The sequence below is a fragment of the Stenella coeruleoalba genome (assembly GCF_951394435.1).
Source record: "Stenella coeruleoalba genome assembly, chromosome: 3".
Taxonomy (NCBI): domain Eukaryota; kingdom Metazoa; phylum Chordata; class Mammalia; order Artiodactyla; family Delphinidae; genus Stenella; species Stenella coeruleoalba.
The window spans coordinates 83,539,050-83,555,366 of NC_137148.1; the positions used below are offsets into that span (position 1 = coordinate 83,539,050).

The following is a 16,317-nucleotide window of genomic DNA, read 5'->3' on the forward strand; positions in this document are numbered from 1 at the left end:
CAGACAAGTTGGTGACTTCCTCTCCCAAAGAGAACCTCCAAAATCTTGTTTCAGATTCTATATACTCCAGAAATACCTTGACCAATGTATAGGCTTGCTAACAAAATCGAACATGTAAAGCATTACATAAAAATCAAATTATTCCTATTATTTCTTCCCCTTTCTCCTCTTCTTTTTTTAGTTTCACGGTCATGTATATTCTTCTCATAGACCCACTGCCTCTCAGTAGTGCTGTGCTTTTTGTTTGTTTGTTTGTTTTGCCTTCCTTCACGACTACCACCTATACATTTTAGAACTTGGGTGGAGCTAAAATTGTGTATGGGTGGGTCCCCATTCAGGAGGCATTTGTCTGTTGCTCTTGAACTCAACTATAGACAAATGAGCCCATCATAACACTGAGGTCATTGCACGCAATTGTGTTTAGAGTACAGCCCCCTTTTGTTTTTTGTTTTACTTTATTTTTTCCTGCCATTCCTGATTCTCCTCAAACATTCTGCTCCCCACAATAGGCACTCACAAAACATGTTTGATATAGGACTGTGAATACACTCTTTTGTGCATGTCTTTTTATTTTACATAAATGGTATTTTGCTAACATCTCATTCTATTTCTATCTTTTTCTTAACTCAAAACCATGTTTTTTAAGGATCTGTCCATGGTGCTGGCTAAATGTGCATTTCATATATTATTTCAAAGAAGGCATAGAAGTCCAGAGTATGCATCCATTATTGGTCTGCTTATCCATTCCTCTAGTGACAGTCACCCAGACTGCCTCTAACTACTCCCCACCACACAGAACACTGCAATGAACGTCCTTGTATTTGTCTTCTCAGCAGCTTCTTTGGGCTTAAATAAGCACAGAAGTGCAATTGGTAGGACAAAGGATCTATAGGTACTTCACTAGATATTGCCAGTGCTCTCTGAGATGCCTAGAGCCCAGCAAGACTGCATGAAGATTCTCACTTCCTCATATCCTTACCAAAGCTGGCTATAATCTAATTTCCACTTTTTTCCCCTAACCTGGTGGATCTAAAATGTCACCTTATTAATTTGCATTTCTCTGATCACTAACAAAGTTATTCTACTATAATTTCTTTTATTAACATTATGCTGTTAACTTAAAAATTGAGGTCATTAATACATCTGAGGTCAACCTTGGTATATGGTATAAAGAATAAGGCATAATACATGAAGGTATGAATCCATCCAAATTATAATTCTCCATAAAAATAATGTACTAAAATGTTTGTCCTTTTCCCAGTGTTTTGTGGGGCGTTTATCGTATGTCAAGCTTTAATAATTTTTTAAGTCCATTTATGAACTTTCTAACCCATTCCATTCCACTGGTCTATTTCTGTGGCAGTACTACATTTTTAATTTATTATTATTATGGTTTCATAATATATATTAATATCTGATATGAAAAGATCCTCTGCCATTGTTTGCCCTATTCATAAATGATGTAGCTATTTGTGGACATTTATTCTTTACATATATTTGAGGATAAGTTTGACAAGCTACTCAAACATTTAAAATACAATTTTATTGAAAATTTATTGAATTTTTAGATTAATTTTGGGAAAATTAAGATCTGTACAAAGCTTTTCCACCCATAAGGATTCTGTGTATCTCCAATTATATTTAGGTATCCTTTTATGTACTTTGGTCAAGTTGTAAACATTTTTTCATGAAGTCCTTGTACATTCTTTGTTAGATTAATTCTTTTCTACCTTGTAGTTTTGTTTCTATTGTTAATCATGTATTAGTTTCCTTTTATTCTCTTTTTGGTTATTCCAGGTGTAGGAGAACACTCCTGATTTTTATAAGGAGATCTTAGTTTGGTCAATCTTTCTCTAACTACTTCTAAGCATCAGTCTATTGATTTTGTAATAATCATATAATCTAGAAATAATAATGGTTTTGTCTCTTTTCTTACTGACCATATACCTTTATTTGTCTTTCTTGTGTATTGGACAAGTCAGGACCTTTGATGTTATATAAACAGAGGTTGTTAAAATTGGCATTATTCTTCTCAATCTCAAAAGAATGCGTCCAAAAGTTTCTCTATTAAATGTTTTATTGTTGTTGTGTACACACTTTTATTTATTTTTCTCTTTTCATGGTTAGAATTTTGGTAGATAGACTTTATCAAGTTATGAAAAGAAACTTCTATTCCTACTATTTAGAGAATTATATGTATATATATTATACATATGTGTATATATATATATATATAACTTGATACATGATTTTTTCTTCTTTATATAGTCATGTGATATTTTTTCTTTAATTCATTAATGTGATGAATTGTGTTACAATATTTTCTTATAAGCTGTCTTTATTTAGGAATAAACTCTACTTGATTATGATGTATTATGTGTAATTTTAATAAACAGTTTGCTTCAGGTATTTATTATTTTTTCTTAGAATTTGTGCATCTATACACTCATAAGTAAAATTAACATATGATTTAGTTTTTCATACTATACTAACCTGGTTCTGAAATCAAAGTTACAGTAGATTTATAAAATGAGCTGAGAAGTATTCACTCTTTGTTATTTTCTGAAAAAACTCTATGGAATAGGGATTATTTGTTCTATGAAAGTTGGATACGTTTTATCCATAAAAGTGACTGTATCCTGGGCTTTTGAGTGAGGAATGGCGGGGGATGGAAATGGAGGAGAGGCAAGGTGGTCTCTTTGTTTATTCTATAAATATTTTATTATAGTCTATACAAATTTTCTAACTATTCTTGCACTAATTTTGACTCTTTAAATGCTTGTGGAAAATGTTCTTATTTATCTAATTTTTTTTTTTTTTTTTTGCGGTACGCGGGCCTTTCACTGTTGTGGCCTCTCCTGTTGCGGTGCACAGACTCCGGACGCGCAGGCTCAGCGACCATGGCTCATGGGCCCAGCCACTCTGCGGCATGTGGGATCCTCCCGGACCGGGGCACGAAACCGTGTCCCCTGCATCGGCAGGCGGACTCTCAACCACTGCACCACCAGGGAAGCCCCTTTATTTATCTAATTTTCAAATTTATTGTTATGCAGTGTTCAAATAGTGCTTTATTATTTTTAAAACTTCGTTATTCCTTTTTTATTATTTCCTTTTTTTACTCTCCATTTTATTTGCATCTTTTAAATTTTTATTATTTCTCAGTTAAAAGCTGGTAGCCTTAGAAATGTGCAGAAGATTAAGCCTGAGGAAGGAATGATCAACTCCCTAATCCAGCTGTGTTTCAAGGGCTACTCTGATGTTTCTCGCTGACTGTCCATAACAGGTGGTTCCATCTGTCCGGCTTTCAGTGGAGTGTGGTGGGGAATTGGCCCCCAGGGCTATAAGGGGGAGAAAAACACTAAGAAACAGTCCCTCAGGGGCTTCCCTGGTGGCGCAGTGGTTGAGAGTCCGCCTGCCAATGCAGGGGACATGGGTTCGAGCCCTGGTCTGGGAAGATCCCACAGGCCGCGGAGCGACTAAGCCCATGAGTCACAACTACTGAGCCTGCGTGTCTGGAGCCTGTGCTCCGCAACGGGAGAGGCCGTGACAGTGAGAGGCCCACGCACCACGATGAAGAGTGGCCCCCACTCTCTGCAACTGGAGAGAGCCCTCGCACAGAAACGAAGACCCAACACAGCCAAAAATAAATAAATAATTTATAAAAATAAAAAAAAGAGAAAGAAACAGCCCCTCAGCCATTCCATATATGAGATGTTCAGCTCTCTTTAGCTATTGGCTGTAGTTCCCACCCCTCCAAACATACACAGGTACCAAATGGCCTTGTTTCCCTAAAAGTCTCTTACTGTCCTTACTTTAACATCTCATATCTATAATTCACCTTTCTGCTTCTGAGGCATCTCTACTGTTGGGTTTGAGAAGGATTGAGAAAGACATGGGGAGGTTCCCTGAGGGTCAGGGTCTTGGGATAGGAAGTCCACGCTGGCAAACAAGGAGTGGCAGAACTCAGATAATAACAGCATATAAAAACATCCTACAGATAACTGCCAGGGACAGCACAAGCTAGGGTGCTGAATTTAGCTCCTTTCCCAGTATCAGTGTTAGTTCATCATCTTTTAGAAATCCAAAAACCCTCCATTCAAGTTTTAGAGCTGTTTTCTATCTTCCATTAACTGAGGCTGAATGCTTCAATGCTATAAAGAACATTAAGCTTCTTGGGGAAAAATAAAAGAAGTACTAAGTGGAAATATTACTAAAATTAGATTTTATTTAACTCAAAAATTGGAAAATTAATTTGTGAGAAAGAACCTAGGAACAGCTAGATCCAGTAGCAAGGGGTAGTATTCCCTCATTGAATGGGATACTACCAATTCATTAGTATAATCATCACCATATTATCTCGATTTTTAATCTGTACTGCATAAGGATAAATATTTATGTAGGACTTATAAGTAGTTGCTGCACCTGCTGACAGTGTCCTTGGATTCCTGGTGCACCAAGTACATGACAAGCAGCCAAATACTAAGCTAAATTCTACCTCAAAAGCTCCAGAACGCTTATCAGGACACAACATTTGTTAGTGATTTTCTTGTGCTGGTCTGCACTCGAGAAGTTAACCCACAAGCATGACGGCATCCTGAGAAATAGCGAGCGATACATACTGTTCAGCAGGTTATACTTATGGCACATGTGGCCTATCCCAAATGCACACATTTTAATCCCTCATTGCCTGATAATATATTTCAGGGCCACAGAGGTATGCATGCAGCCTTTGGGAAGCCAGGAATAGGACACCTCACCAAATAATTCCATGATGGAACACAGCAATTACCAGCTGTTTATTTTTAGGTCTCTGGGGAGATGAGGATTTGTAACATGATGCCAAAGAAAGTAACTTTGTTTTGCAGAGAGGACTGTGGTATTAACCTTCCAATATTTTAATGTGAGTGGATACAAGGGTACAGGGCATGTGTTATCCTTGTTCTCTTGGTGGTCCCACCTGTGTCAATTGCTAGAAGGGCAGGCCTCAAGGGGCCCTAGGAGAAGCTGTAGAAGATTTAGGTTTGTGATTTCTTTTTGTCCTTCTCTCTCTTTTATAACATTAAAACCCTGAGGCTGTTAATTCTAAAAACTGATGGGAAGATAGAAAAGAATAAAGGAAGGAAGAAAGGAAGGGAGGAAGGAAGGAGGATGCAAGAATGAGAGGGAGAGGCAAAGGAAGGGAGGAAGGGGAAAAGAGACATACTAAATGGATTCTTGTAATGCTTTCATGGCAAGGAGTTTAAGGAAATATATTGGTAATAAATAGAGCACATTTTGCTTACTGCCACTTTCTGGTTTCACTTTTGCGGCTGGCCATCAATACAGAAGGAACAAGGGGCAGAAATGTGATTTAATTCCTCTGAGAAATCATGTTGATGACAAGGCAGTAATGGTAGCCTCAGGAGAGAAGTGAAGTTATACCCATTCTGTGGTTGCCTCCTCCTCATGTTCGCATTCCCTACTGTATTTCAGCTCTCTGCTTCTTCAGATCAACCCTGGACCCTGTAGACCACCTACCTTTCCTTGCAAGGTGCACAGCTTCTGCATGCTTCACACTGGTGACCTCAGTGCCATTGACAGCCAGCACCACATCTCCAATCTGGAGCCCAGCTTCCTCAGCAGCACTGTCTGTAAGTAGACAGACAACAAGGGTCTCATTGAGGAGGGGTCCCAAATTGATTGCCCTGCTGTTTGTCCCCTTTTTAAAAGCCTCTTTCTGTAAAGGGCCTTTCTTTCAAACTTTAGACAATTGCCGATGTCATTAATAAGAAGGAAAATACTGTCCTTGCAGCCTCCTTTCATTTCCAGGACATGGTTTCTTTGCACATTCATCCAGGCATCTGCATGGCCTCTTTGCAATATAATAGCAAGGCTGCTCAGAAACTCAATCTATTCATCTACCAGAAGGTTGAACTGGTAGTTCTCATTCCTTCATTGCTGCTAGGTCTCTTTGTAACCCTGAGAAAATCACTTAACCTCAATATCTTCATCTATAAAAAGGGAGGTGGGGGGCAGAGCTTCTCAGCAGTATTGTTGAGGGAACAAGTAATTGAAATACTTAAGAAGTTTTGGCAAAAACAGATCTTGGAGTAGTCAGAGAAAAAAGAAATAAAGAGCTGCTTTCACTTTTCATTGTATAGGCTCCCTTCTAAGCCATCTCAGAAAGGAAACCAAAAATAGCCTTAGGCCTTAAGATTTAAGTTCTGGAAGGTGGGGAGGACCTCTCCAGAGGCTATTTATTTTATCCCTCGGTTTTGGGGCATCTGCATTTACTGTAACATACCTAATATTCTCTAGGGGTGAAAAAGGATATAATAAATCATTTCAGGGTTAATTCATTTTAAATAAGGTGTCCCATCTATTTGAACAAGATTCTTTCTGCAACAGTTTAAATCTATTTTTTCTTTTTCACTTCAGTTTAAACCCATTTCCTCTTTCTTAGATCTTAGTGCTGGGTGAGTGTTTATGGGCTTGCAGAGTAATTACGCAGCAATATTAGGCTGTCATTATCTAGAATGTCATAAACCTCCTCAAATACTTGTAATCTGAAAGCATGACTCATTTGGTGAGGTAACATGACTTTGAATATTTTTAGTAACGACTGTAGTTTGTCTAAGTCTGTTTATAATAGTAGGGAAGAACTCTGCTTGGATAGGAAATGGTCAATCAATGTAGGAAGGTTAAGTGAAGAGTAATATGTGATATATCCATTCATTTGCATAATATCATCCTTGTGGTGAATTAAAGTCTCATGGTATGGCTGATCATTTGAAAACATTTCCTCCATTGCTTTAAAGACCTTGATTGTGGCAATGCTTTCTGAATCAAATTCCAAAATGATGATATAGATCCAGAAACAACTTATCAATTTTTGTATTCCATATGCTACTAAATATTATATCTTTATACAGTAGTCTTCCAATGAATACATGTTGAACGAATGAATGACCTAAAAATTATACCTTCAAGGAGATTAGAATTCTACTGGAGAAGAAAAGACATGCATAATCAGAAAAAAATAGTGCCATACTCTGAGCAGCAAGTGTAAAAACACAAAGATAATAGGTGTTGTGAAACTTCAGAAAAGGGAATTCTCACTCCCATTTGGAGTGGCTAAGAAATGCTTTCCAGAGAAGTGGAATTTGGTTTGACCTTGATGAATAAGTGGATTCTCCATAGTGGGGAGTAATGAGGAAGGCAGGGTGAGAAAGACTGCTGGGTGTTCACAAACCAAAGTTCTCCTCTCTCTGGGCTCACATTTGGACAGCTTTTCTCCGACTCTCTTGCAGTTTGGCAACATGATTGAGTTCTAGCCGTTGGAATGGGATAGAAGTGATGTATACCACATTCAGGCCTGGCGCATAAAAACATCCCATGGACCACTCTTCCTATTCTTTACCCATCTGCCTGCCAGATGCAGATGACTTCAAGATCCTATGCCATGACACACTAAAGAAAAAATAAACCTGGATCTCAAACAATTATGTGGGAAGCAGCCATCTTCCAACCAAGAACATCCACATGGGACTATCAGCATGAGTGACTAATGAGCTTTTATTGTCTTAAACCATTAATGTATATTTTGTTACCAAAGTTAGCATAACCTCAAACAATCAGCAAGCAAGCCAAGAAAAAAAATCTTTTGAGCAAAGGTGCACAAGCAGAATGTTTTAAAGACATGCCAAAAGCTAGTGACTCAGATCAATTGGAGCAGAGGTTGTGGTTGGATACAGTGAGCCTGGAGGATAAGGTTTGAAAGACAGCCAGTGTGTAAAGGGTCTTGGATGTGAAGATGATGAATTTGTACTTGATCCTTCAGTAATAGAGAGCCATTAAAAGTTTGTGAGCAGGGCTTCCCTGGTGGCGCAGTGGTTGAGAGTCCGCCTGCCGATGCAGGGGACACGGGTTCATGCCCCGGTCCGGGAAGATCCCACATGCCGCGGAGCAGCTGGGCCCGTGAGCCATGGCCGCTGAGCCTGCGCATCCGGAGCCTTTGCTCCGCAACGGGAGAGGCCACAACAGTGAGAGGCCCGCGTACCGCAAAAAAAAAAAAAGTTTGTGAGCAGAAAATAGATATACAGTGGTTTTCAGAAGATTAATTTAGAATAGTTAAGCATCTCAGCAAAAGATATTATTATCAGAATCAATACAGGCCTGCAATACAGGCTCTGGAAACAGGAACTAGAAATGAATAGAAGGTATAAAATGGTGTCATAGGACCTAAAATACCTCATTGCACTCATTTGCATGAGTAGGGGCAGATGCCTTTCTACTCCTAATAGACTATAAGCATCTCATGAGCAAGTAAAATTTCTTATTTATTTATTTAGGTATTTCCCGTGGCTAGTATAATCTCTGGCACATGGTAGGGGTATTAAAAAGGTTGGCTAAATATACTGAGGTAACCATGGAAGAGAAAAACTGAAAATGTTCATTGGGCCAGGTATAAAAATATCTTTGAAACCTAGGATATGAAGTTGGCCTGAGAAGTGGGTTCAGAATTTATAACCAAAGGGACAAACATAAGGAGAGAAGTACAGAGCACTGAGGACAAAATCTTGAAGAATAATCATAATTCCTTTAAGGACAGAGAGGAAATGGATAGCCAAAGAGGAACATAAAGGAGCAGATAGGTCCTAGAGAGCATGGAAGCAAAAGTATAAGATCAGTGAAGGCAAAGGAAGAATTTCAAGATGGAGAAAATGGTCAACAGCTCTACAGTGATACCACAGAAGTAACCATAATAATGGTATTCTAAATCCTTTTCTATTCACAAAGTCAAGAAGAACAAAGATGGAGGGAAAGTGATTAAATCTGGAGTAAGAAAAGTAAATGATAACTAAAGAATTTTAAGGAGTACAATGGAAGTGAAAGACAAACTTCTGAGCTATTTGTGCTGATCTGTATATGCTAAATGATTGAATAGATGAAGTCATAAACTACTATATAATCAAAGGTACGAGTGTTTGATAACAGATCTCCTCTCCCAAGTAAACTTTGCTTTAAACAACAATTTATGACTTAAAGGATCCAGCAATATGGAAATAATTTGTTTTTTTAACACCTTTATTGAGTCAAAGCTAACATACCATATAATTTCACCCATTTAAAATGTATAATTAAATGTTTTTTAGTATATTCACAGAGTTCTGCAACCATCATCACAATATAATTTTAGAACATTTTTGTTACCCCAGAAAAAAACTAAGTAACCAAGAGTAGTCACTCTCTCTTTCCCCCAACCTCTCAGCTCTAGGCAACCACTAATCTATTTTATGTCTCTATGGACTTGCCTATTGTGGACATTTTGTATAAGTGAAATAATATAATATGTGGTCTTTTGTGTTCAGTGTCATTCACTCAGCAAAATATTTTCGAGTCATCCACATTGTAGTATGCACTGCATTCTTTTCAATTGCTGAATTAATATTTTATTGTAAAGATATAGCACATTTTGTTTATCCATTCATCAGTGGATGATAATTTGTATTGTTTTCCTTTTTTTTGATGAATAATACTGCTATGAAAATTTGTGTACAAATTTTCTTGTGGACTTATGTTTTCATTTGTCCTAGGTATATACCTAGGAGTGAAATTGTCAGGTCAAATGGTAACTCTATGTTTATTTAACGTTTTGAGGAATGGTCAGACTGTTTTCCAAAGTGGCTATACCGTTTTACATTCTCATCACCATTGTATAAGTGTTCTGAATTTCTCCACTTTCTTGCCAATATTTGTTATTTTTGACTTTTTGATTATAGCCATCCTAGTGGGTATGGAGTGGTTTTCGTTTGCTTTCCTTGATGACTACTGATGTGGAATCATTTTTTATGTGCTTATTGGCTATTTGTTTATCTTCTTTGGAGAAACGCCTATTCACATCCTTTGCTCATTTAAAAACTGTGTTATTTATCTTTGTATTATTGAGTTATGAGTGAAAATTATTCTTGTTTGTCGAGGAATTACTTCTGTGGTGTAATGCTTCTTGATAGTTTATTTGATTGCTTTTAGCTTTAATTATAGAGGGTATTGACTGTGTTCCTCTAATCTGAATGCAACTTACAAATTTTCCCTTTATCTACTAATTATGGTGACAGTTTGTGGCATTAGGATTTCTTAGGGGAGGGAGGTATTTCAAGGTGACTCTGTAATATACCACATAGACAGTTGCCCTACTTGAGGCTGCTCTTGGGAGCAGATGGAAGTATACATCCTACATTGCAAAGGAATGATCAAGGTGGTAAGAAAACAAAACCATGCTTTTCTAAGTTTGTTTCCCCAGTAGGATACCTGACTACATATTTCTGTATTTATTATAAAGAGTTAAATGCTGAGCTACTTCATCCTTTCATGCATATTTACATATAGTGCAGAATCTGAAAACCTTAAAATTAAAAAGCAGGCTTGTCCTTTTTATTTAAAAAAATTTTACTATAACAGTAGCATTTTAAGTTCTAGAGCTTCCAGAAAGATGGCCCTGTCCATAATTTCCTCTATGGTCTGCCCATCCCTAAATGTATAGTTTTCTTTTCAAGTTTGCTTTGTATCAAAGTTGGAACATCTGTTTCTTTTGTTTATGCCAGATCTCACAAGCATTTAGGCTTTCATAGAAAATGTTCATGCAAATGACAGCTGGGTGTGGACAATTAGTTATGTAAGCTACGAGCAAGCTCCCTCTCTGTATACTTAAGGATAATAATTCTATCGCACCTACAGGTCTTCCTGCTTTATCTTTTGATCGTCAGTGTGTAATTAAGCCTCTCTGGTGCATCCAGAACAATGTTTTGTGGTGTGAATGAGATTCTAAGAAATGCTAAAATACATGTCATTTTAAAGTCCCTCAACCCTTCATTTAGTAGATTTGACTAGACAGTGGATTTCAGGGGTTGCTTTTCAGCATTGAGGAATACGTTTTAAAAAAAGAGAAGTAGACTCAGCATACATGAATCCCTGCCAAGGCAGCACTTTCTGATGTTGAATAAAACCCTAGGTTAACTGTGTATTGTACCTTTTTTGCTACAGTAGAGATGCTTCAGCTTTTCCTATTACGAAACCTCAGGGCCTCCTAAATACAACATCATTTACAATGCATATATTTTGATTTGTTTCACATCTGAATGAATGAGATACAGTTAACTGTCTCAGATGGACAGTATCAGACATTAAAGAAATCATAACATTTTATTAAACTGCATTTAGTTATTTTGTCTAGAAGGCAGGCATGAAAAGTATGTCAAGGTTTTTGATATTTTGCAAAAATTTGCTAAACTTATGTTTGAATTTCAAAGGGTAGTCATTTTTATTTTTCTTATGAATTATTTTATTTCTTTGTTTAAGGCTAATCTTGCAAAGTCAGAGGTATAAAGAGGAGAGTAGGGAGAAGGGAAAGAGGACAGAAGAGAGAGAAAATGGAGCGAGGAGGAAGGGGGAGAGGAGTTAAGTGGAGTGGAAAGCTGAGGAACATCGTGAACACATTCCCCATGAATGAACATTTATTTTCTTAAAGCCAGATGTCCTTTAAAACATTGTAAGAAATCAGAAACCACCTGATGATAAAAAGTTGACTGTTTTTGTCTAATAGAAATAATTAAAGCCGTAATTGGTTTTTGTTCTTGTTAATTTGAAGGGCACTAAGAGACAGAGTAAGGTTGACCCTGGACAAAATTTGTAATGTTTATGTTTTTTCGCCTGAGTTCTATTGCCATGTTCCTCTTCTACTCTCTCCTCATTCGTCTGGGGTTCACCCTTACCACCTCCAAGTCCCACCAACATTAGGGTAAACCCCCCCTTCCCCAATCATTAAGAGAATTATCTGCTTAATAGTCACATATATATTTGATTAGCTGATTAAACTTTAATTGAAATTCATTCACATCAGAGTTAATAACTTGGCCCTTTGCTTTTCTATAAATATTTTAGAATCTAATTGAATATTTTTTACCAAGAAAAACAAAAGCGAAAACAAAAACAGCCACTCTACTAGAATTTTAATTGGGATTATATCTATAGGTCAATTTAAGGAAGAAGTGACGTCTTTAAACATTAAGATTTACAAACCATACACACTTTTCCTGCCGTTAATTTAAGTGTTTTTTAATTTCTTTCTGTATTTTTTTTCAAAGTAATATTTGGCACACCTTTATGGGAATTATTTCTTTCAATTTGCCTTTTTTTTTTTTTTTTCCTTCCTGAGGCTTTATATCCCATACTCTACATAGAGTTCTTAGGTCTACACTGCCTAGATATACCTTCAAGAGAAACTACTGTGAGGATTATGATTGAGTGAAAGCCTTCAACTGCTATACTTTCTGGTCATCCTGCCTCACACGAAGGCTACATTCCTCCCACTAAGTCACTACTTCCAGCCAGTGACTGAATTTGGAGGGGGTACTGGAGCAAGGCCGTTTCTGGCCAATGTGGGACTTGTCTAATGGGCACTTTTTACTCTGGGGCTGTCTCAGAATTTCTCAGAGCTACAGTGCAGTTTGAGGTTCTTCCTACACAATCCTGCTTCCTTCTCCCTCTCCTTTCACAGGGGCCAGACCTGCATTGTTGTCTACAGGCTCTTCTGCCTACTTATGCTCTCTTTTGTCTGTCATAGTGATTTCCTCCAATCTTTTGCACATCTGCTTTTGCATTGCTGTCTATTTCTCAGACTACAGAAATGGAGAAAAAGGAATTTCTTTTATTACCTTAAAGAAATTTACATCTGTTCCTAATTTACTAGTATTTTTATAAGTCACGAGAAGATAGAAGTATTGGCTTTCAATTGGAGAAGGAGGAAAGGAGAAACAGGTAAAAATTCAGGTGCATTATAAGGTATAGAGGTGGGATTTCTAATGAACAGAAAATAGAAGCGAGAACTAGGAAAGAAGATAATCCATTCTTGCAAGCCTGAGGCTCAAGCTGGGAGAGGAAACTCAAGATTAGAAAAGAATTCAGAAATTTTGATTATTACATTAGACTTACCTGTAGTTCTATGATTATTAGACTACATTGAACTTTTAATTACAAAACAATTATGTTCTTATTGTCTGAGACTACAAAAAATTAGAATCCATCCCAGAACTCACCCAGAGCAGGAAAGAATAGGTCTGCAAGGTAAGCTTAATGGAGAGTATTAAGAAAAAGTTATTTTATGTAGTGCACTGACTGAATCCTGCTCATAAATGGTCAGATATTTGGGGCAATGTCAGTTCAACTGTATAGCTAAGAAGAGTTAGTGTGATCTTTAATGTATTGAATATTTTTCTTAACAGCTGAGAATAAAGTAGGTTAACTCAAGTCATGAAAAATTCAAAGGCAATTCTTTGATAAGAATAATAGGATTTTTAAAAAATGGGATAAGATGGAAGTAATATTACATCAGGAAGAGACAAAACACCACCTTTGTGTACACTAGGTGATGTTTCCTTTGTTTGTGTGACTGTTGTTTATCACTAGGTGATGTTTGTGTACACTAGGTGATGTACACTAGGTGTGTACACTAGGTGATGTTTGTGTGTACACTAGGTGATGTTTCCTTTGTTTGTGTGACTGTTGTTTATCACTCATTGGGTGCACAGTGTCAGTCACTGTGTCAGTATGATTTGAGGCTGAGAGGTGGTAGAGTTCCTTGAGGTCTTCTCATATCTTCTCCATCTATTTTCCATTATTATTGGTACTTTGGGGAATGTGAAGAAGCATTGTTCCACCTGTAGATCCAGGGTGGACCCTGGTTTGCTAGAAACTCAACCAGGACAACGACATTCCCCTTGCATTTGGCTTAATTGAAACAGCTCACAGTGGTCCCCAGGGACATGGAAATAAGAGAAGATTTGAGGATTGAAGCCAGTCCCCTCTCTCTCTATCTCTTTTTTTTTAATTGGGGTATAGTTGCTTTACAATGTTGTGTTAGTTTCTGTTGTACAATGAAATGAATCAGCTATATGTATACATATATCTCCTCCCCTTGGACCTCCCTTACCCCCTCCATCTCATCCATCTAGGTCACCACAGAGCACCAAGCTGAGTCCCCTCTCTCTTTACGACTCTGATGTGCGATGGGAAAACTAGAACTGCTAAGATTGTTTTGAATCCAGATGAGAGGCTTGTAACACTAAGGAAGTCTGGATCAAGGGGCTGAAAGAAGTGATGCCTTTGATTAAATAACTGAGCCATGAAACAACTCTAACACCTGTGCTATCTCAGAACCTTCAAGTTTTTTGAGTCAATCAATCCCCTTCTATTTTGAGTCAAATTTCTTACTAGTTGAGACAGAGAGTCCTAACTGATATAAGTCATAGGGCAAAAACTCTGGTTCTAAGGGTAGAAATTCTGAGGTATGAATCCTGGAGTGGCCATGATAAAGTTATATAACCTGAGGTGAGTTGTTCAACCAGTTTGAGCCTTAATATGTTCATCTGTTAAATGGAAGTAATAATACCATGTTTCAAGTTCTGTTGTATAGATTATATGGAAGTACATATATAAAATGCCCTGCTCATACTAGGTGTCCAGTGAATGTGAGTGTCTTTCCTCTCTGCAACATCACATGGCTTTTATATTTAAAGTAAATTTAATTTTTACTTTGATATTATAAATAAGTCAGTAAATTTCTTTCCTTACAAACATCAGTGAGTGTGACAGATATCTAGGTTGCTAAGTACTCAGGCATTCCCCCTACGCTTCATTTAAAGGAGACTAAGCCTCTACATTATACAAAATCTGTGCCATTGATCACGTGGCATAAGTGATAACCTGTGAGAAATTGTTTCCTTAAGATGGGTCCTAAAACTGTAAAACTTGACTTCCATGCTGCACCAAGAATACCTCACATTCTATCTAGATCCTCCATTCATATGAAAAATAGGTGGTTGTCTGTGCACACTGTTTCCTACCCACGGATGTCACCTATGACTGTGAAAGGCTGGGCTTGAAGGCAACAGTTTCATCTGCTGCAGCTGTCACCCCTCTGGCCTTTCCCAGAGTTGAGTAGTCATCTACTTCTTTACAGATAGGAGAACATATTCTCAAAGGAATCACAGAGAGTACACAGAGGAAACATCCGAATGCTGATAAGCAAAGAAAAACAAAATGTGACCCTGGGTGATAATGGCACCTGGGTACCAGGGCAAGCCAGAGTGTTGTAATCTTCCTGGACAGTATGCCTCCCTTCCCCTCTATCCACACTGCCCCAGCCTTCAGGTACCTAAGGCTCTCGTAGTCACTCCACAAGCATTTTGGGGGGCATCTACTTTGTTGCCTTTGGGACACTGCACAAAGTACTGAGGATTAAAATGATGGATAGGATACAGTTTCTGACCTCGGAAAACTCACAGTCCAGATGGGGACTGTGAAACCTCTAGTGGCCTTGGGCATCCCTCTGTGATAACCTCATTAGGCCTCCCCTAATGCACCATGCTGGGTATGGGTATATTTATCTTATCTTTATATCTAACAGATCAGGGAGCAAAGGATCTATCTTTCATTAGGCATCTACTAATTCCTAATTTGCTTGTTAGGAAGTAAATCTGAGAAGCCAGAAAGGAAATAATTTAGGGGGAATGGAACTGCTCCTGGAAACTATTAAATACTAGTAAATAGGCAGCTGCCCACTCATAAGACCCTTCTATCTCCAGAGCTTGAGCCCTGTTTCCGTAGGTACAGGTAGGGCTCTTCTTTAGTGGGGTGGCCTTGTGTACACCAGAGGTGTCTGTTCCGTCAGGAAAACATGGTCTTTTAAAAAATAATTGATCATGATGTGGGCACTTGCCAATCATCATGAGTTTTTATAGACTGAGAGTTAGAAATTGCTTCTATTGCATATATGTGTTTTACAAAACTATAATATTGGAGGCTATTTAGTATAGTATATTGCGCGAGGCTTGACATAGTTGTTCCTGTCCGAATTAAAGTTGCTGTAGTGAGATAACTTACTAGCATCCACTTCAGTTACCACAATTGGTTTGGAGAATTGAATTCGGAATCCCCAGGGATAATCGCCAGTTCCTTTGACCAGTTTCACGGTTCGCTCACGAACTAAAGAGGAAACAAAAAGGGCATTCTTCTGAGTTATTCTTTAGATACTACAGATATGATTATAAATGCAGCTAGTATTTATTGCTTATTTATTACATGCCAGGGGTAATAAAAACATTCTAAGTACTTTACAAGTATCGTCTAATTTAATCTTAACATCGGCCTGTAATTAATATTCCTTTTTTGGAGAGAAGGAAACTGAGGCACAAAATGGTTAACAGCTCATCTGAGTCGCATAATGAGTAAGGGGCAGTGCTTACTACTTGGAGGCAGCACAACTCCCAAAACGCAGCCGAG

The 16,317-nt window shown here is 37.8% G+C and overlaps 2 protein-coding genes across 2 annotated transcripts in view; one reads left to right on the top strand and one right to left on the bottom strand.

The window, feature by feature from the left end:
* Window positions 1-16,317, top strand: part of LOC307184305 (uncharacterized protein) — a 247,185-nt gene that overhangs the window by 175,653 nt on the left and 55,215 nt on the right. The window lies entirely within an intron of this gene.
* LOC307184057 (uncharacterized protein) overlaps window positions 1-16,317 on the bottom strand; it is a gene marked incomplete at both ends in the record, with an annotated part of 99,836 nt that overhangs the window by 55,949 nt on the left and 27,570 nt on the right. Inside the window, 2 exons of the mRNA XM_079917304.1 lie at window positions 5,518-5,628; window positions 15,919-16,020. Of these exons, the coding sequence (XP_079773430.1) occupies window positions 5,518-5,628; window positions 15,919-16,020 (213 nt within the window). The remainder of the gene's footprint in view (window positions 1-5,517; window positions 5,629-15,918; window positions 16,021-16,317) is intronic.